This window comes from Lissotriton vulgaris, chromosome 10 (genome assembly GCF_964263255.1).
Source record: "Lissotriton vulgaris chromosome 10, aLisVul1.2, whole genome shotgun sequence".
In the NCBI taxonomy this organism is placed as follows: Eukaryota; Metazoa; Chordata; class Amphibia; order Caudata; family Salamandridae; genus Lissotriton; species Lissotriton vulgaris.
In genome coordinates, this window is record NC_141698.1 from 892140389 (window position 1) to 892163445 (window position 23057).

General features: G+C 44.7%; 2 protein-coding genes across 4 annotated transcripts in view; both read right to left on the reverse strand.

The window, feature by feature from the left end:
• Window positions 1-23057, reverse strand: part of PEX1 (peroxisomal biogenesis factor 1) — a 793672-nt gene that overhangs the window by 476121 nt on the left and 294494 nt on the right. The gene's annotated exons all lie outside the window — the stretch shown is intronic.
• Window positions 8121-17992, reverse strand: LOC147688958 (uncharacterized). Its single transcript, XM_086942295.1, has 2 exons — window positions 16990-17992; window positions 8121-8191 (listed from the first exon to the last, which is right to left on the reverse strand). Exons 1-2 carry the CDS (start codon window positions 17990-17992, stop codon window positions 8121-8123), a joined length of 1074 nt encoding a protein of 357 aa, XP_086798421.1.

Below are 23057 nucleotides of genomic sequence, written 5' to 3' on the forward strand. Positions count from 1 at the left end.
AAAATGGCTTCAGATTTTCCACATACTACTCTTCAACATTCTTCCTAAATGTAACAATGTGAAACTCACTAGGAGAACGGCTGTTTCTGTTTCCTTTCAAAATGCTGCCAACAATATTTTCTGAATGGAAGACACCATCTTGTAGCATAAAGGGCCGAAAGGGGTTCTGGTCTGGCCGATGGTTGGTGGAGACATTTTAACTATATCTTGGACCTGCCCGGCCTCGCCCAAAATGGCGCTGGTATAAATGGGACTCGTAACTCCTTGCCCGCAAATGTATATCTAGAAAATGTTATTGTAATTGGCCCTGTCCTATTTTAATTACAAAATGTATGTCCACCGATTCCGCAACTGTTAGACACCTTAGTTCTTGCAACCTAATGGCCCGCTCGTTACGTTCCTCTACAGTGTAAATATCTCCTCATCATATACGATTTCAGTTTGCTCCGTGGCCGGCCCACGTGGTTATAGGCCCGTATTTGTATACTGACATTTTCACAATAAAGGTTTTTAAAACAAAACACGGTAGTAGTATTTACATTGGTAAAGTTTTTACTTTTAGTCACTGTTTTCGAATCAGTAAAAGGCAAGTGAAATAAAGCAGTCCAATTACATGACGGATAAAAGGTATAATATGTAGGAACGCAGTAAAGATAAATGGTCAAGGGCAGTTGTGTTTTTCATGTCTGCAACATAAAGTGATCGATAAGAATCTGATAATCAGGCGTATCGGCGACTAAGACAGCAGGCCGAATCTCTTTTACTCAACGGTTCCGTCATGGAAGGAAGAAACGCCCTTTTTCTCGAAAAAGGAATATATTTTACTTGCAAGACAGTTGTAAATTTTCCGGGAAAGTACATTAGCCTGGAATATTATAACATATGTTTGAAAAAAAAAATATTGTTCGAAAACAATAAAAAGCGTAATTTTCATATGACCAAGCTTTTCATCATTAAATTAACAAAAGTAAAATGAACCAATGAAAAGTTTTATTAACAAGTCACATGACCTGTTATGCTTACGTTACGCGCTGCGCGCCGCGCCTCGGATCACTTCCGGGTGCGCTAACGCGGCGTGTCATATAACGCATTACGCGACAACGTAGGTCAAGAATATAGTCAAAATGTCTCCACCAACCAGCGTTCAGAACACAACCCCTTTCAGCAGTCCAAAAAGTTCTGTTAAATGACAACAGAGGGGACAGGCAACAAGAACCATCAGTCAAAGAGGGGAGGGCAAGTTCTTCTCTTCCGGGTCATGTTGGGGCGCTACCGGAACTGATCGAATTGGTAGTCTACAGTGTTTCTGGATGTTTCAGACTAAAGCTGGCGTCAGCATGAGACCACTACCATCTCGTAGCTCCGTCGTGGCCATTCCACGAGCAATCATGGCAGCCGCTCCCCACCAGAAGCCTGCGGGAGTCGGAGGCCCCCAAGACTTTTGTAGAATCTTCACGGCTGAGGGGACGCTTTTCGAGAATGGGACCCAAGCCCTATCAGGGAAGCGTCCGAGTTCCAAGGTGTCCCAGGGCCATTTTAGTGGACCAGGCCCAAAACCGAAGAGCCGGCCGCCATTTTGAGAGCCCTGTGGCAGCCGCCTATCGCTGCACCGCAAGAGCGGGAGCAACTCAACTACATGGTGAGCGAGACGCTGTAGTCGCAAGAGCGGGCGGTAAACAGCTGAATGGCGGAAGAGGCACAGTGTAGCAAAAGCGGGCGGAATGGCAACTAAAACGGTAAAGGGGCGCCCCACTACAGCTTGTCTTCAGGTGAAACGGATTGTGGGACTAGGTCCAGAATTGAAGAGTCATCAAAAGGCAAAAAGTTCCGCCGGACCCCGGGAGCCGGCCGCCTATGTCGGGGGCGATCTCAGGCTACACCAGTGCTATAAGACTTGGGGAGGGTGTCGGAGCCAAGCGTCTTCTCCGAGTCCATGGCCATCACACCGCCCAAGTTTTCTAATGCAGTCAGGTCCACAAACGACACTCACTTACTTTGAGAATAGTGAAGCTGCAGTAGGTGGAAATAAGCTTCAGACAGTGTTACAAGCGCTGCTCAGAACTCTGAACTATGGCACCCAACATCCAGAACTTATGCTATTTGAGAATGGCAGTGACATCGAAGCATCTCAGGGACCAAAACCATTAACGTACTTTCACGTATGAAAATCTTACTTGGGGAGGGGGCAGGAGCGAAGCGCCCCCTCCCAGTCAGCGCCACCACACCGTATGTTGAAAATTTGAAGCCATCGTTCTACAAAGTCAACCAAACTTGGATTGAAAAATCTAGAAAAATGTACAAACTGAAAACCAGTTTTGGTCTGCATAGCATCAGTAGCAACGCTTGAGTCAGCTTTGTGTCAAGCCGCCATTTTGATTCAACAAAGCACAGGCATTGAAAAAGGCTCAAATTCAGAACTCTAAACTATGGCACCCAACATCCAGGAGCTTGCCATCCGGATCTTGGAGCCTTGTGCTGCTTTCGATCTATTCACACATCGGTCCACTACTGATATCATCTTATAAACCAACGTTATGTAAATAGTTTTTTAATAAAATGTTTTACCCTGTTTCTTTGCTGGTGTGTTGTCTATATTTTTAATATTTGCATAGGGTTTGTCGTTATTTTGTGCGGGATGGGTGATGGAGCCGAGCTGTCTTGCAGCCCTCATGGTGTGGAGCTCAGTTCATCTCACTATTTTCGTATTTCTCATGTATGGTTGTTCCTAATATTTCTATTTTAGCGAGGTCAAAAAGAGATCCAATTAGTGGCCTACTGATTTTGCTCGATTACTTTTATTTTTTTTACACGATTTTTCACTATCTGCAAAGACTAAACAGAGTATTGCGACTTTGTGCTTGTTTGTAAATAGAGAATGATCCAAAGAGAACCAATTCTAAAACAGTAAATGCTTGGACAACAATCAATCAAATGGAGAGACAAGCAGGCACGACGGATTAAAAAGGGGGGAAAGGCTTGCGTTAACTACCGTTCACTATCTGCAAAGAGAGAGTACTACTAAGACAAAAGAGGGGAGGGGGGGGGGGGGTGCAGCGTTCAAAGCACATCAGCGTGCATAAATACGAAAATGTTTTCATCTATCACGTACTTGACATTTTAAAGCTTTTCATATTTGCTATTAAAAAACCAATGAAATTCACAGAAAAAACCATAGGTTATAGTGGATATATAGTTAGGAATTTGCATTTACAAAACCTTGAAAATTCAATGAAAAAACCATTGGTTTTAGGCCATATATAGTTAGGGATTTGCATTTACAAAACCTTATTTTACTCGCATAAAACCATTGAAATTCCATATATAGTTATAAGCGCTAACTATATATCGCGCACCCGCAATCCACTGCTGATGATGTCACATATTACATCATTCATGACATGGTTAGTGACACCTCAGATGCTACAGGAATGGGCAGACAATAGTTTGCAAAGCTCCATGAATATGGTAAATATTCTGATAAAATATGCTGAATCAGACCGGGACAAACTGCTAGTCGAGATTGATAAAACACTCGCACTGTTGGAGGCCACTGGTGAAACGGATCTTATCGCGAAAAGTAAAGCGGAGATTGATATCCGTACTAAGAAATTGGAAGACAGCATTATAGAGCGCAAAGTAACCAAATTTGCGAGAGACAAGAACGACTACGCCACTGGGAGGATTTTCACCTTCTCAAGAAAATACGATAATTTGAAGCGCAAAGCACTATCCAAAAGTGGCAAAATACCAAGCAACAAAACGGTAACAACCAATCAAAGCTCTGGCGTTCCAATTGATAATAGCGACACCATTTCAATCAACTCCTTAACCTCAAACAGTGAAGACGAGGGTACCTCTACATCTGCAGCCCTAGACCCAGACATCAACTACACCGTAGTGGAGGAATTGGGTTTTGTAAACGAGGACCGGCGCTACTCCCTGCGCTCCCGGAATCCTCCTACCAAAGCCGGCAATCAGCCAGCCAGCGCAGGCGCTCAAGGCGAAAGCACCACAAAAAGAAATACCTCGCAGGCAAGAACAAACAGGAACTGGCGCAAATAATTGGTACTGTTGATAACACTGTCATAAATCTATCTGACACCATCCTCACTAAAGCAGAGGAACAGCTTCTGTCCCTTGGTCTCTCTTATTGCCCTCCCAACAAATTCTCCTACAATCAAACAAGGATCGATCTGTATAAATTCGTCAGAAAAATCAAACTCATCAAGTATTTTAAATTGGAGGCCAGACGCAAACAAAGTGGGGCGGTTACTAATCCTTCTACCATGGAAACTAACCTCCAAGTCAATGACAATGCAGGGTTACAAGACCTGTACGATCTCGCATTTGAAGGCACTTCACAAACTACGCCCACTGTCAGTCAAGTGTTCAATGTCAATAGGTCAGCTACTACGCCCTTCAGACCCAAGTCTACTTTCTTTCCTTTAATGCCCCGTGATGCAGTGGACATCTTCAGCGACCGTGTCATTATCGAACTTAAGGCTCTCAACAGGTCCATCATGACACAACGGAAACAACTTAAGTACAATGATCGAATGTACAACCTCCTCATAAGCAAATTACAGTCTGATAACAATGTCGTCATAAAAAGTGCTGATAAGGGGGGCAACACTGTTCTATGGAAAACCTCTGACTACATTCTGGAAGCGGAAAGACATTTATCTGACACCACTTGCTACACCCTCTCATCTCAGTTTGCGATGGTCCAGAACCATAACCTCATTCGCAAACAATTAACTTCATGGAAAAGACTGAGTCTTCTAACCAAGGATGAGTGCAACTTCCTCTCCAAGGATCATCCCGTGACTCCGCATTTGTATTTTCTTCCAAAAATACACAAACTTGTTACCCCCACACCAGGTCGTCCTATTATATCAGCTATTGGGAGTATGACGGAAAATATCTCCAAATACGTTGATTTCTTTCTCCAGCCCCATGTGGCGAATCTTCCTTCTTTCCTCAAAGATACCACTGACTTTTTGACCAAAATTGGGGATATTGTGTGGTGCAATGACTATCTGTTTTTGATTCTTGATATTGAATCCCTTTACACTTCTATAAACCATCAGCATGGTGTGAATGCATGTCAATATTTCTTAAACTCACGTGCCATTTGTTTCAGAGAACACAACTCAATGTTAATTGCCATGATAAAATTGTGCCTAACTTCCAACTACTTCCGCTTCAGGAACAACATCTACCAGCAATTACGCGGTGTGGCCATGGGCTCGTGTTTCTCTCCCAGCTACTCATGTTTGCATGTTGGTTGGTGGGAGGAGCACGAGCTCAGGGTCACACATGCTCATTGGTCGCCTTGTATCGCACATTACTGGCGTTACATAGATGACATCTGTATCATCTGGAAGGGAACTCAAGACCAAGCCCTCTCATTTGTATCAGATTGTAATAACAATAACCTGAATTTGAAATTTACTGCTAACCTCAGCAGTACTGAAGCAGAATTTTTGGATGTTCAACTGTTCATCAGGGACAATACCCTCATGTCCAGATTGCATCGCAAAAGTACGGCGGGAAATTCCATCCTGCACGCACAAAGCTCTCATCCTGCCCATACCATCCGCAGTATCCCTTTTGGCGAATTCATTCGCAGAGTATGCAGTGACCCTGACTCTACTGCTACTTGCCTTGAGGAATCCAAGCAGCGTTTCTTGCAAAGGGGTTACTCTAGGGCTATACTTGACCAAGCTTTGGCTAAAGCTTCATCACTGGATAGAGCCACCTTACTGAAACCTAGAGAGCAATGTACCACCAGCAGCAATGATAACCAGGATGTTTCACAGTGCACTGTCAGATTAATAACTACTTTTAGCACACATGAGCGCAAGATCAGACGCATCATTGGCACTGAATGGCCTATCATTTTGACTGACCCAGTCCTTGGTCCTCTCTTAAATGATACTCCTACCATTACCTTCCGACGTGCACCCTCCATGCGGGATGCACTCGATAGAATTGCACCTGAAAATCCTCCTAAACCTAACAAAACCACCAAAATGGGCTTTTTTAAATGCACCTCTTGCCGGGCTTGCAATTTTGCTACCAATGCTACCCACTACGTGACTGCCTTTTGTGACACTCCCATTCCTATCAATGAATACCTCACGTGCAGATCAGAGTTTGTGGTCTACAAACTAAAGTGCACATGCAATCTAGAATACATCGGCAGCACTAAGCTACCAGTGCATCAGAGAATTTTGCAGCACATAAGGGCCATCGTTAATAGTGACAGCAACTATCCTGTTGCTCGTCACTTTGGTTTGGTCCATAACAAAAAGCTTAAAGACCTCCAATACACGGTTCTCTGTTCAGTACCTCCACCTAGCCGCGGAGGTGACCGTGAAAAAATGCTCAGGCAACGAGAAACCCAATTGATTCTGTCCCTCGACACTAAAGCCCCTAACGGTCTCAACTTGACTGAAGATTTGAAAAGCTTCTTGTAATGCTTCCATCTGTCCCTAGTTAGGTGGTCTGGTCATATTCAATCTATTCCTTGCTCCAGTCTTTTCCACTCTCTCGCTCAGTTCAGGCTCAATTTTGACTGCTGGCTTATTTGCCATTTGTTATGCATGGCGCAACTTTAAATTTATGACTCTTGTTATACCTGTAACTTGAATATGACTTGTTGCCATGTTTTCTCTATATATTTTCTATATAGTTTTTTCTTGTGCTGCCGCGAGCTCACTCTCTCTTTTTCTGTTTCGTTACTTTCCCTCTTCTCTCACTTTTAATTTTTCACATTTGTGGTTGGGCTCTCCATTAATGTTGTCACTCTTTCTTCACGTGATTTTTTTTAAGCACTTTGTATTCTCCTCCTTTACCCTTATTAGAGCTCACATGTCTCTCTCAGCTTGCTATGTCACGCCACATTCTTTTTTCACTAATATGCTGTCTGAAGAATTTATATTGTTTTTGAACTTCTTGAATGTGCAGATATTGGACTCAGGCACTATGCCATAATTGTTTTCAGCGCGCTGTTTTTGACCTCCTGGTTTGCTTGATTTGTTTCCATGTAATTACCATTTTGGCACTTTGTCGTGACTTCCCATGTTATTTTACATGCTACTCTTTCGCAAACTTTCTTTGACCCATGCAGCGCTGTCTTACTCCTGATCTGCTTCTAATACTTCCCAGCTTTATTTTCGTATCTGATTGCATTGTGTTTTCTTTAACATGCAATTTCCCATGTGGTACATGCTGTTTTCCCATGTGTGCTCAACATGTTGGATTAATGTAGACACTGTTGCTTTATTTACTTCCCTGTTTTTTTATTTTTTATTTTTTGGGCGTTTTCCTCCCCAATCAAGCCCCTCCCACTTGTTGTATATATATCCCCACTTTTATGAGTGCCTTTGTGTGATCAAGCTCCCTAGTGGAGTGAAACGCGTTACCCTTTAATAAATGTGTTGAAACCTGCTACTCACTCGAGTTGGTTAATTGGAGAGCTTCATTTTCCTGTCTGCTGTGGCGCTGTGAGGTCTGCACCCTGCTGCTGCCTGTCATCCATTGACAGGCGGGGATTTCTTCACATATATATATATATATATATATATATATATATATATATATATATATATAGTCATGCAAGTCATACAGTAACATGGTAAACCATAATGGAGGAGGGAAGAGAGAGGCTCGCCTTATTGAATAAGATTGTGAAGCACAGCCTGTCCCACTGCAGTATCTGCTTCATTGATGGCACCCAGGCAGTAGTGTTTTGTAAACGTGTGCTTGCTGGACCACGTGGCTGCTCTGCAGATCTGATGCAGCGGCACACCGGCGAACAGGGCAGTTGAAGACGACATTGCCCTGGTGGAATGGGCCCTCACTGAAGACTGTAGAGGCTTGCCTGCCATTTGATGGCAGAAAGCGATGGCTGAGGAAACCCAACGAGCAATAGTAGGTTTGGTAACTGGACGCCCCTTGTGAAAGCGTCCCTAAGCTATGAACAGTTGGTCAGCTTTACGAAAAGGAGCTGTTCTGCTGATGTAAAATTTTAAGCACCTTTTAATGTCCAAGGAGTGCAAGCGCTGCTCCGCTGGAGACTGCGGGTTAGCAAAGAAAGTCTTTAGGAAAACAGGTTAGTTGATGTGGAAATCCGAAGGCACCTTAGGCAGGAAGGTGGGATTAGTGCGAAGCACCACACAGTCGGCTGGAATTGAAGAAAAGGAAGATTTATCGTGAAGGCATGAATATCACTTACGTGAAGTGAAGATGTCAATGCAAGGAAAAGAGCAACTTTCCAAGTAAGAAACTTCAAGTCTGCCTTGTGTATAGGTTCGAATGGTGCTTTCATTAGTTGTGCTAAGACTATGTTAAGGCGCCAAGAAGGAGGAGGGCGCGGAACTGGTGGGAATTTGCGGAACAATCCTTTGAAAAATTGACGTATTATCCTAGAAGAACAAAGTGAAGTGGAGCCATCCTGGTGGAAGCAGGAAATTGCTGCCAGAAAAAGTTGAATGAGACAGTCCGGATTGAACCAGTTGCAGAAAGAACGGGAGGAGTTGCGCAGGCATGGAACGAATCGGATGGACACCAGCCGCTGCGCATTAATGGCAGAACCTTCTCCATTTAAGCTTGTAGGCTTTAACAGTTGACGGAGCTCTGGCCTGAGCGAGAATGTCTCTGCAGTCTGGCGGAATGGTTAAATGGGCAAATTCAAGGTGCTCAGGTTCCAGGCTGACAAACTCAGAGAGGAGGGGTCCGGATGGCAAATCTGACCCTTGTCCATCGTGAGGAGGTCTGTCCGAGGATGAAGAAGGATGGGCTCGCACTGGGATAGAAGGAGCAGCTCCGAGAACCATGCCCGTCGACGCCATCTTGGAGCGATCAGAAGAATGTGGCAAGGCTGCCTCCGCATCTTCCACAATACTTGAGGCACCAGAGGGATCGGAGGAAAAGCATAAGCAAACAATTTGCACCAATTGATCAAAAGGGCATTGCCCTGTGACCCTCGGTGGGGATGCCAGCTTGCGTAAGATGGGTATTTCCGGTTCTCTGGTGTGGCAAAGAGATCCATCGACGGACGACCTCATCGCCGAAGAATCAACTCGAGTGTTGGTTGATGTAACTCCCATTCGAGGGACGATGACGTGGACCTATTGAGGGAATCTGCTAGGATGTTAGAGACACCTGGAAGATGAACTGCTGTGAGAGTGATGTGGTGACTCAGAGCCCAGTCCCAGATCGATTGCCCCAGTTGAGACAAGAGTGGAGACTTTGTTCCACCTTGCTTGTTTATATAATGCATGCTGGTTGTGTTGTCCGTTTGAATAAGGACTGACTCTCCTTGAATCACTGGAAGGAATGACTTGAGCGCTAGAAAAATGGCCATCAACTCCAGCCTGTTGATGTGCCAGGTTCTCTGAGGCAGAGTCCATTTGCCCTTTATGGACAGACCTTGAAGATGTGCCCCCCATCCTTCCAACGAGGCGTCCGTCGTTAGAGTAAGTTCCGGAGTGATGGAGAGGTCGAAGTCCCTGCCGACAGATTGGATGGCTGTGCCCACCATTTGAGAGCCGCCCTCATGCGAGCTGTGACACAGACCATGTCGTTGAAGGAACCGGTGTTCTGACGCCATTGTCCATCCAGTTCTTCTTGAATGGGGCGTGTCCGTAGTCTGCAATTCTGGATCAGTGCAATGCAAGATGATGCCCTCCCTAGAAATGACTTTAATAGTCGGACTGAAATTGACTGTTTTGACCATAGAAGAGGCACCAATTGAAGTATCTTTTGTTGACGCTCCTGAGACACAAAAGCTTTTGCAAGAGTTGTATCCAACGTGGCCCCTAGAAAATTCTTGCAGAGAGCTGGATATAACTGGGACTTTTCGGTGTTGATGGAAAGTCTGAGGGAGCGAAAGACCTCCTGACAAAGGCGTGTGTCCTGAAGCAACTGCTTGCGAGACTGCGATTTTAGGAGACAGTCTTCCAGGTATGGAAAGATTTGGACACCCTGGAGACGCAGATAAGCGACCACAGAAGCTAACACCTTTGTAAAGACGCGAGGGGCGGAGCGTAGGCCGAAAGGCAGCACTTTGGACTGGAAGTCCTTCATTCCCACGCGGAATCGCAAGTGCTTCCGATGTCGCGGAAGAATAGGGACATGGAAGTAGGAGTCTTGGAGGTCGATGGTTGCCATGAAATCTCCCATTAAGAGCAAGCGTAAGATCTCCAACAGCGTTAGCATACGGAAGGACTGGCACTTGAGATACTTGTTGAGTGCTCGCAAGTTCAATATCTGTCGCCAATCTCCGTTCTACTTGATGATAAGGAAAAACGGGCATAAAATCCCTTCCCCCTTTGAAACTTGGGCACCACCTCGACTGCCCCCTTCTGTATCATAAGGCGAACTTGATGGAAAAGTTCCTTGATGTGGGCTGGAGGTGGACCGGAAGGTGGAGTAGGAGGAGGAAGTTTGATGAACTCTAAAGCATGGCCCTTCTCTACAATGTCCAGAACCCAACGGTCCGAAGTGAAGGAGGACCATTGAGAACAACTTCAACTCTTTGGGGCAAAGGCAAGTCATGGTCTCTTGGGAGCAGATCCTCTGTAGGAAGACTTCCCCCTATAGGTCTTAGAAGACTGCGGACGTGAAAACTGTTGCTGGTTATTGGAGTAGCATTGGTTGCCTTGGTTGTGTCATATGGTTATTACGTTTCCATAGATTGTGTTAAGTTAGCATGTGCTTATTAAATGTTTAAACGCCATATTTTCTTTCTGCTTCGGATTGCACACGACACCTAGTTGTTATTACAGCTTTTAACCTAGACGAAAGATGTGATTTATTTGAGAATAATATATTATTGTACTGGTATCAGTCGTGCCTGGAACACTTGGTACAACTGTCTGCACACTGAGAACAGCACACTCTAACACAAGGTTGCAGCAGGCCTGATCCTCGCACTACGTTAGTCATAACACAAATAATGTTTGTGCCAACTTTTGGCTTTACGTGAGTTCAAGATACAGTTACAGGGAATGAGAAAACACACTTGATGCTGGACATGCTGAGAGCTGGTAGCTGTTGATGTGATCTCCTCCTACTGAGACTTTGAGGTATGGGTCCGCCCAGCTAAGAGCCCAGATGAGACCTTCTTAGATATAAAATAATATGCTAATTAGGGTGCGCGAAATATAGGTGATACAGAATTCTATAGATTTTTGCATCATAATATGTTATCACAGTTTGCTTACTATGGATTAGTGACTATGCTGCTGACTCTGATTTTTATAATATGTATGTTGATATTATACAAGATACTGCGTTTGAGAATGTTGCACTGAAAAATAAACATTTCAAACTTGCACGTGTTTTCATTGCCTCCCAGTTTTGGTTTGGAATGATAATATAACGAAAGAGTGTTCATGTGTTCCACGATACCCGAGGTATTCTAAGTTCATGTTCTGGATTGTCTAAGACATCGGGAAGTATTCACTGCCGATGAGATACTGTAGCTAGCTTGGTAAGGGGATTTCTGAAACATAGGTGAGTTGTGGGTCACCCTGACTCACCCAGGTTCTAGGTCTCTGTGCACAGTTCTGTGAGAGAACGGAAACCCTGCGACATGGCGCCCAACCTGAGGGTAATAGTGTAGTAGAACGAATGAACCGCGACTTAAAGCAATCTTTGACAGCTCGAGTTATAGGCACTGGCAGTAACTGGTTAGCCCACCTCATAGGCGTGCAGCGTGCGCTTAATAATCTCCCTAGAAGGTCTCTGGGTGGGCGGACCCCATACGAAATGCTCTTTGGTATCAAGATGTATGTACCTGACCTTGATGGGCCGGACTACAAGGCCCAGGCCGGGACCTTTGACGTAGATGAACATTGCAATGTTTTACAGAATCTACAAAAGACCAGAGACAGTCTTGCAAAGGAACATTTGCCCTCCACATCGGATGATGCGTTGCAGATCCCGGTAGTTGGCTGGCTACCCCAAGTTGGAGAACTGGTTCGAGAGAAGATCGATAACAAGAAAGAGTTTGGTCCCTCATATCGAGCACCAGTTCGAGTCCTTGGAGTGAAGGGCACAAGAACAGTCATTTTACCACCACTTCCAGGTCGTAAGGAAAACAGATTTATTTCTATTGACAATGTCAAGACACACAGGGTGGCCGATTCTTCATAGCATGACACCGGCTGTATCCTGTCCTTCCATGGTGAGGCACTCTGTGCTGGCTATTACATCTGGTGCAGAACAGGAGGTGTCCCTTGAGATGCCTGCCATATCCAGTCCTTTATTAAATACTATTCCTGATACTAACATTGATGAGCTAAACTACACTTATCCTGCTGATTTATCGATGCCTGATTTACAGACCCATTTGGCAGGCCAGTCCAGATTCTCTTTTGACTCTGTTTCGGAAACTTCAAAGAAACCCACAAACATTGCAAGATATGCCACGTTGTTTAAAAAACATTTTTTAATTCCGCCTTGGACATACATTTGGTTGATCCTATTTTCATTCTATCTTTTTATGTCAATTGGTTTTGTGTTTTATTTTTTCCGCCTGATTGATGGTCACTACGTTAAAGAAAGAACAGGAATTCGGTACCTTAATGGAACATTGGCCCCTCTTTCCTCTTCACATTCTGCGCACAGACTGAAACGAAACTTAAATACAGTTAACATTACTGCTTGGCCTGTCCTTGATGGGATTGTGTGGGATGCGGTTAGGTTTCAGATACATGGGCCTACTGAAGTGATTAATGTTCCAAATGTGCTTAGAGTAAACATGGGAGATGTGATTAAACAAAATGTACGTTCTGATGATTGGGATATTCAGGCCGTAGAAGCATTATTCTCGGATTTGAAGTATTATGCTGCCTTCGATGCTGAGGATCTGTATACAGATTCTATTAATTATGGTGATTTGTTTTGTTTTCAACACTATGGTAATCATTTTTTACATAAGACAAATTCCAGGAGGGTTGCTGTAAATTATACACAATGGGAACATTGCCCTGCTCCATTCAGTGGCAGTTCCAATACATTTCTGAAAAAATATACATATTTTACAGACTTTGATCAGTCTAATCCCGAGTCATTTTATTTTAAAATGACACAAAAGCCCATTTCCAAAGTTAGACTTACCGATACAAAATTGCTGTATTCGAAGTCCTTTTTAGACAGGTTGGCTGTAGATGGCTACGAGTTCTGGAAAGGAACAATTGACCTTAAATCGGTTTGGGGTACCAAAGATTGGCAGGTACAAGGCACTGAGGCTTTGCACCGTGCATGTCTCATCCCGAATCACATGTTATTTTTAAATTCGACCATTTTCGAGACAACATGCTTTGGATTGGCTACTTCTAAAAAATTAAATACACCGACCATCCCAGATTTAAATGAATATACAGGTTGGGGTAATTTCACTGGTTCCTCCATTCAAGAGTTGCAAACTCTTTTACGCAATTCGTCCTTTAACATTTCCAGTTTGGATTCCAAGGGTTGGCTGGTATGGCAAAAGAGTGCTGATTCTTGCCAGCGCCGTTTTATGGGTTTGGCTGAGGGGTTCACAAAACTCAGGCCCAATCCACGTTTTGAAGAAGACTATACTGTCACGACTTATTCTGTGGGGAAGCTGTGTCAAAATTGGTTACAGCATTCCACTTTAGCTGCAGTTAAACTACATCTGTCTCAATTACATGATAATGTGGATTTGAACGATTTTATAAAAGGCCCGGCTAAAGGTAGATCTAAACGATGGCTGTATGCGATTTACAATTAAATTTGGAAAGTTAACTAGGTTGAGGCTGCGAAACGCCTAAGGGCTATTGATCAAGCTAATTTAGAAAAAGTGCTTGCAGTGGTTGATAACAGCATTAACACGCTTTCTTCCCGAATTTACACGTTGAATAATATTGTGTCTTCTGTTGTCGACATTGTACATGATGAAGTGTCCGTGTTATATCATGGTCAAAATCAATTGCGTTCTGTGATGCAGTTTGCGTGGACACTACAGACTCTTAAGTCTGGTCGAGTGCCATGGACTTTTTTGAACGTATCATCATTATTTGCCCCGTTTAATTTGACTGAAAAACAGCGCATGTTGTCAATGAGAGATGCAACATTTTCTATGTTACATATTGAAAAATTAGAATCCCTGCCATTTTCGGTGGCTGAAGTGACTGCAGCAACATGGCTTATTCATGGTGTTATAACATTACCTTTTGCTTTGTATAAATTTACAAATTGTATGAAATATATAGCCATTGGGCGATATGAACCATTAGGCAGCGCTTTCCTCCATGAGATATGGTCCTTACCATACACTTACAGATGCCTTAAGGAGGGGAATGAAGTGAATCTGAATGGTGAAGAATGTACACAGTCGCCTGACCGCTCACTTATTTGCAGACACATCCAGTTGCATGGTTCTTGTAATCAGGACAAACCTAATTTGGCCTGTGTTTTGAAAGGGACACCAGTTCCTGCAATAGTTCCCACGTTCACGTTGTTGTCCAACGGTAGTTATTTACTTTTGAATAACGAGTTTTGTTGTGGGTTAGAGGCTGGTATCGCATATGTGGTTACCGTGTCTGAAAGGGTCGTTTGCTGCAAGAATGTGGTGTATCCACCCACGCATGGGAATTCAGAAGTTTTAATTTGGCCAAGAATACCAACCTTGAGAGCTGAATTCAATGGTTTAGGCCGTATAAGAGCCCTTTTGTCTCAAAAACAGGTGGCCCTGAGCTCTGCCCGTGAAACTTATGTCCTTCACATAGCAAACACGCGCACAGAAGTACAAGCGCTTTTAAGTACTGATTTGCCGTTTCATTTTTGCGAGCTGGTTCATCAAATCTTCAATGCCTCCTCCACATCCAGCCTCGCTCATTTTTTTAAGATGGTTAGTAGTGGTCTCGTGACTACATTTGAAAAAGTATTTGGTATTATCCCTGCGTTCTTTCATTCTATATTCGCTAGTCTGTTTGGCGGATTTCCTGTTTTGCTGGCTTTGGCTGCAGGCGTTCTGGTGATATTTTATTTTATAAAACATGGATGCCCATCCTGCGCAAGGAAACGCACAGCCCCTACTGATGCAGTTTCGCAACAGGATGCTTGATTATTATGGATCCCTGCCGCTTGCGACCTTAAGCACGGCTTTTGGATTATCCTTCAGATTTTCCTATTTCACCTGTGTCCAGCCTGTGTTTCATTGCCTGAGCTGTGATTTCGACTGGGCCATTGATTTGTGTCTCTGTTTACCGACTTCTCCTGACGTCAACTTTGATCAGCTGATGTCCCCCGTAGTGGCTCATGAGTTGGTCTGTTCTGGCGAAAGGGTTATGGCTGTGGCAGCGATGCATGGACTAATGGGTCAGTGGGACATATTCGCAGCGGCGCATGACTTTCTGGCACAGAGCGTTCTCGAGAACCCACTGAGTTGTCCTCTGATGTTGCTAGAGGATTCGGTGTTGGAAGAGCACGTATGTTCTTTCCCATTGCTTAATTGGATGGCTGAACTGTTTTCGGATGATGGCAGTGATTTCATGTTGGAGGCTGTTGCTACCTATTTTGCATATTCATTCAACGAGGAATGACTCTGAATACTTCCATCATTATGGCACGTGACTTTTTAGTAATTCTGAATGGTGCCAGTTTCAATACGAACATTCGATTTTTTCATATGTTCTAGGCCTATTAATTATAGTTAGGCCTCAAGTTCGATTTTTGTTTTATGTGGCCACTATAGGCATTCATACATATTTTTTGTATTTTTAAATTTTACATACGTTACATACATTTAGCTTGGCTCAATATCATTGAACTCTGCTTTCAAGTCTTGCCTCTCATAGAGTATTGGCTTATATTTTTGTCTTTTGACCGTCCTCGGATCATTGGGGGGGTGTCATATGGTTATTACGTTTCCATAGATTGTGTTAAGTTAGCATGTGCTTATTAAATGTTTAAACGCCATATTTTCTATCTGCTTCGGTTTGCACACGACACCTAGTTGTTATTACAGCTTTTAACCTAGATGTGATTTATTTGAGAATAATATATTATTGTACTGGTATCAGTCGTGCCTGGAACACTTGGTACAACTGTCTGCACACTGAGAACAGCACACTCTAACACAAGGTTGCAGCAGGCCTGATCCTCGCACTACGTTAGTCATAACACAAATAATGTTTGTGCCAACTTTTGGCTTTACGTGAGTTCAAGATACAGTTACAGGGAATGAGAAAACACACTTGATGCTGGACATGCTGAGAGCTGGTAGCTGTTGATGTGATCTCCTCCTACTGAGACTTTGAGGTATGGGTCCGCCCAGCTAAGAGCCCAGATGAGACCTTCTTAGATATAAAATAATATGCTAATTAGGGTGCGCGAAATATAGGTGATACAGAATTCTATAGATTTTTGCATCATAATATGTTATCACAGTTTGCTTACTATGGATTAGTGACTATGCTGCTGACTCTGATTTTTATAATATGTATGTTGATATTATACAAGATACTGCGTTTGAGAATGTTGCATTGAAAAATAAACATTTCAAACTTGCACGTGTTTTCATTGCCTCCCAGTTTTGGTTTGGAATGATAATATAACGAAAGAGTGTTCATGTGTTCCACGATACCTGAGGTATTCTAAGTTCATGTTCTGGATTGTCTAAGACATCGGGAAGTATTCACTGCCGATGAGATACTGTAGCTAGCTTGGTAAGGGGATTTCTGAAACATAGGTGAGTTGTGGGTCACCCTGACTCACCCAGGTTCTAGGTCTCTGTGCACAGTTCTGTGAGAGAACGGAAACCCTGCGACAGTTGTAGGAACGATATTGGTTGCTTCCTCCTCGGAAATTTGAAGAGGTGCCGTGTCCACGTGCACCACGAAAGGGCTGCTTCCGAAATTGTAAAATTTCTTAAAGAGCGGGCAGTGTCGGTATCTTTTTTGATCGACTGTAATGCCTCATCGACATGAGCCCCAAAAAGTGACTCGCCATCATATGGCATATCCAGCATTTTCGCCTGCACCTCTTGCCGAAAGGATGTGGAGCGTAACCAGCCCTGCCTACGTAGAACAGCCGCCCCAGCGAGCTGTCGGAAACCCGTACAGGCAATATCGACGGCACAGTCAATAATCTCCTCCGATGTTCTCTCACCTTCTTTGAGAAGTTTCAAAGCTTCCGCCTTTGAAGCGTCTGGAACTAAAGCCATCAAAGCCGTCATGTCTGCCCACATCTGGCGGTCGTACCGCCCCAAAATAGCCAAAGCATTGGCCGCTCTCACTGTGGTGAAGGCCATCGTTGAAAATGTTCGGCCTATAGCATCCAGACGACGACCGTCACGATCTGGTGAGGCAGTCACAGTAGACGCAGGATTCCGAGAACGGCGCTGAGCTGCCTGCGTAACCACCGAATCTGGTTTCGGCTGTCCAATAAGGCACGCTGGACTGCCAACAGGCGCCTTATATTTCTTCTCCAAGTGGGGCATCTGTGCAGGCAGTGAATTTGGGGTCTGCATCAACTTCACCCCCTCAGCCCAGATAAAGTCAATAATAGGTACAGTATGGACTTGCTTAAATGGTTGGTTTTTGAAATCATAGAGGAAGCAATCCTCTTCACTCTGGACTCTTGGCAACTTAAAACGTTGAGCCGCCTTATCCATCAGCTGATGGAAACTTGCAATATCCACAGGAGGAGAATCACCTGGTCTTACCTGAGAGGGAGATGGTGTCTGAACTTCATAATTATCCCATTCCGCCATATCCTCATCATCATCATCATCTCGAACCTCACCATCTTCGCGGTCCGGAGTAATGTCACCTTCGTCGTCGTCGTCATACACAGTCGTGTGTATCCGAATTGATGTTTGTATCTGAGGAGCAGAGGTTGGTAGAGGCGGCAGAGGAACCGCAGCAGGCATTGCAACAGGCGTTAAAACAGAAGGAACCGTAGGTACTTGTGGAGAAGGCGGGAAACGCCTATTATAATCGTCCAACATATGCTGGAGATTAGAGATAAGCGACAAAGGTACTGTCGCAGTAGGAACTTGAACAGTCGTTTCCTCTTGTTGGAAATATTGGTCCTCATCATCATTGCTATAGTCCTGGCACTTGATGACCAAATAAGATGGACTTGTGCCGCCCTAAAAGACTCGTGCACATCTTCCTCCGAGTCCTGATCCGAATCTGTGGCAAACAAGGGCGAGGGAGGTTGCGGATCACTGGAGATGGAAATTTGGTCAATAGGCACTTTGCAGCGTTGGTGAAGCGTGTCGACGGTGGCAGACCCCGTGGACGAGAGTGGCAGCAAAGGCAGAGAGGCAAACGCGGAAGAAGTCATCGGTGGAACTGACGACGACGATGAAGTTGTTGGAACCACACTAGAAGAATCCATCGTCGATGGTCCCTTCGTCGATGGCAATGGAGCCGTCGACGGAGTCGACAACGAAGATGACTTCTTTTTCGTCGACGGAGCGACCATCGACGGGGCGGCCGTCGATGGGGCAGTCGTTGACGGGGTGGCCGTCGACGGAACTGTCGTCGACGGAGTTGGTCTTTTAACACTCTTCGTCGACGAAGATTTGGTCATCGACGGTGGAGGCTTCTTCGACGACGAAGCAATAGGAATAACAGATGGTACAGTCTTGAAACTGAGAGTTACCTTCTTCGGAGACGGCAGATTTCGTCGTCAGGACGACCGTCGACGCTCCCGTCGACGACGAAACATGTTTTTTAACAGAAACATGAGTGAAAGATGCAGCAGACGCCTGAGAGCCAGGTCTCTTGGGCGTGGACATAGCAGGTAGAGGTGAAGACACCGCAGAGGCCAGGGAGAGTGACATCTTCTTCTTCCTAAGGAACGGAGAAGGCAACTCCTGCACACTGCCACTTTTAGAAGCTGCTTGGGAACGACCAGAAATGAGACTTTCGGCATCAGAAAGTATATTATCCTTGTCCTTAAGTCTCTGAAGCCACAGTAGAAGATGGCCTTCCCTATCTTTTAGAGTCTTTGTGGAAAAAGTTCTACAGAACTTACATTTACCCACATCATGGTCGGGGTAAAGACAGTAAATACACTTACTGTGAGGATCTTCTGAATAAAGGCGCAGTTTTCCACAAGAAGAGCAAGGTCTAAAGAGACTTCTTACTTGAAGACATGCTGAGAACACAGGAAAACCTGAAGTAGAACAGAAAACTGAGCAGAGCTCAGGGAGACTCCCTTTCACACGACGTGCAGTAGAAAATCTGAGGTCCTGAGCTCTGAGGAGAAGGTTTTGGAGGGCTGCTGGTGCCTGATTGTCTATAGTTTGGACCAACATAATGACAGGAATAGACTAAAAGTGTCTTTTCTTTCTTCATGTATTCCTATGTGGAATTATGTCTAGGCGTTTTCTGCCTTTTTTCTAATGTGTATTTCATGTGTTATGTTTTTACATATACATATTATGAGTAGGTTATTGCTATTTTATTTACCGTGGGACTCCCACTCCGACAACAGGGAATATTCAAGCATGTGAATCTAGGAAAGACACCCTAATACTGGAGAAATGATATTGAGGCTTTACAAGAAACATGGGCACTACGTGTTTTTCCTTCCCCGGTTTTGCATGCTATTCTTGCCTGGATATTTCTTCCTTAAATGGCAGGCCAAAAGGGGTCTTTGGGTTTGGAAAACTTGAACCGGAAAGTAGACTATTCGATTTTGGATATGGAAAGTTCTGCGTTTATGATGCTGTCTATTAAAGATGGCTCCAGTGCTTTTTGCTTTTATTTAGTTACTTTTTATAATAAATATTTCATTAATCCAGTATGCATCCATTATGAGCATTTATTTGCTTATCTTGCTGATCTGAGGCCCATAGGAGCCAAGTGTACCGACTTTAGGGCCGGCTTAAGGGCAGTGCGACCTCTGGAGGAGGCGCTGACCTCAGCGGGGGTGCTGTGTTTAGCAATAACTTAGGATTGTAGAGATGAGTGGCACTTTTGCCTAGTGGTAGTGAGCGAAACCAAAAAAGGGTCATTGGGTGTGGGGGCGCCAAAAATGATTGTCACACTTGACGCCACCAGTGCTAAAGCTGGCCCTGAACCAAATTGGCCCTGAACCAAACTGAACAAACTCCTTTGTGGAGTCTTTATTTCTAAGTTAGGGTCAAAATTTTAGCACAGGGCATGGATAGGTCGATATCTTCTTGTATGAAACCGGATAGCAGGGGGGAGGGGGCGGGGAGTTAAGAAGATTCCTTGCTGCGCATGATTTATCTGATCTTGTTGAATTATTTAATCTGGATGGGGTAACTTTAGCCTCTTATATTATTGTTCTACAACCAATCCTACACTAAGGAAGGCCACATTGAGGTACGTGAGGCCATTAAAGTTCTATAAAAACACCTTGAAATTCAGAAAGAAAACTTTACCTAAGAGGGACTCGGAGTTCCTGGAAAGTGCGGCGATTGACAAGAATAGTAAGAGCTTTTGGGATACTGTAATTAAGCTTAAACAAAAGCAAACTCAACCAGAATGTGGGCCAACACGAAGGGTGATTTATTTGATGCGCCGTGCACTTTCTAAAAAGGAGATAAACTGTTGGTAAAGCCTCACTTTTCAGAGTAATGTCCTTCCCAGATGCTAACAAGCATTTACAATGCAACGGTTTTGCCTTTGCAAAAGTTAGAGCTATTGGCATTGTAAATGACAAAATTGTCATTTATGTGTTGGTTTTGAAAACAGATAAATAAATGGCATTGTCATTTACAATGCCAATAGCTGAATCTCTCGCAAATGCCACACACAAACACACAGACCCACACCTACGCACACATAGAGCCCCCCACACACAGACCCCCCCACACACATAGCCCCCACACACAGAGCCACACACACACACACACATTCAGGGGAAGGACAAACAAAGAAGAACCAGGCAAGCCCAGACAAGCTAACGATTAAGAAGCAAGCAATTGGGTGACAATAAAGCCATCCAGTGGTAACTGATGGGCAGGTTATAAGCCCACTATAAGCACACACTGTGCCTCGCAGCTGTTAACAGTCGGTCCTTAGTAGCTTGGTCTGTCTTGTAGGCTAGACCTAAAAATAGGCAGGGATCTCCTTGGGAAGCAGCGTGAGTGTGAGCAGAACTCGTTTAGGACTAGTTACCATTCGTCAGCGTTTAGATTTGACTATTTATAGGTATCTTGCAGGACAAATACGACGGAGCCACCACGATTCTCTTTTCACTGCAGGTTACCCATTTGTACAGAAAGGAAGCATTTCCTTTATTCGCGTGAGTGGATTTGGGGGCAGCCACCCCCCCAGCCACCAAGTAAGTATTACAGCGTTTGGCAATCGGCAACGCTTTACGTCTTCTGGAACACCAATTTCATACAGAGGTCTCCTACCGGGGAATTTGTGTTTACCTGTATCAGAAAAGCGACACTTCATAGGCTGGATTAAGAGAGATCCTTTAGAGCTTGGTGCTGGTTCTCCGGTTTCCTTGCCCCCCCTTCCCCCCTCCTCCCTGTTTGACAATCAGACTTTTTTCCCGAAGCTACAGAAATAAAGTACACACTGTACTGTAGCAGCAGCAGTTAGGTAAACATGCCATTAGAACAGGATACAGAATTGACTACGAAGCTGGCACACTTTTGTAGAAAGGCGGTAACAGGTTTTGGAGCAACACAGTGGATGCGTATGCCTACTTCCAGATTAAATGTAAAAATTGATTTCAAGTCGCGCCAAGTACAGTGAAAATGAATTTGCCTGTCTTTAATTTTCGCGAGGCCAGGCAAGTGGTGCCTGGTGACCGTCCGCACTAGACTTCACGCTTACGCACAAACTAATGCAGCAAACGGGACGAGCGAAGAACACTTCCCTTCCCCAACCACCTCCCAGGGACACTGGCATGCTGGGACGAATGATAGCATAAAGTAGTTCGACCTACTTCAAAGCAGGCATCCTGGCGAGCCGCCGCAGTCGCCGGAAGGCCCCGTATTGTAATGAGCCTAAGACAAAACGCCATCTCACCAGCTTATCTACGCCCGAGCGGGCACACGCTCTGAAAGCCTCGTAGTAATGAATTTGGCAAGGCTCGACCGACAGACAGTCCCGTCACACTTTACAATAAAAACTTGCGTCTCACAGTTTATTTATTTGTTATCCATTATGCACAGCAATTACTTATTTATAATCCAAACCCCCCTCCCCACACACACGCGCCCCCAAGGAACCGTCCTTCGAACTTGCGCCATCTCACCATCTTATCTACGTCCGAGCGGGCACACGCTCTGAAAGCCTCGTAGTAGTGAATTTGGCAAGGCACTACTGACAGACAGTCCCGTCACACTTTACAATAAAGACTTGCGTCGCACAAAATAATGCAGCAAACGGGACGGGCGAAGAACCCTTCCCTTCCCCAACCACCTCCCAGGGACGCTGGCATGCCGGGACGAATGATAGCACGAAGTAGTTCGACCTACTTCAAAGCAGGCACCCTGGCGAGCCACCGCCGCTGCCGGAATGCCTCGTATTGTAATGAGCCTAAGACAAAACGCCATCTCACCAGCTTATCTACGCCGGAGGGGGCACATGCTCTGAAAGCCTCGTAGTAGTGAGTTTGGCAAGGCACGACCGACAGACAGTCCCGTCACACTTTACAATAAAGACTCTGCAGCATCCAGGCGTCGCTCTCGGCCGAGCTCTGCTTGCCGGACAGCGAGCAGCACTCCTTGGAGACATGGTGGAAATGACCAAAACATGCAGAGAAAAAAAAAAAACATCCGCCCACCGCCGCATGACGTTCAAAAAGGGGCGGGATGAGAAAAAAAAAAAAATCGACGGAATGCCCACGAATCTGTTTCGAGAATTACGGACAGATCTCTCTTCCAATGGCTAGCCACCATTTAAGGAGCTAGCAAATGAAGAGAGGCGGGTGAAAGGCCCTTACTGAAAATCAAGAGATTTCGCCTGCGCGAACACTGCTGCGCAGTGGACGCCAGGCGAAACCTAAAAAGGGGTACCTCAGCCTGTATACAACTGAGGAGCTAGTACACTATTTTGCAAAGACGCTAT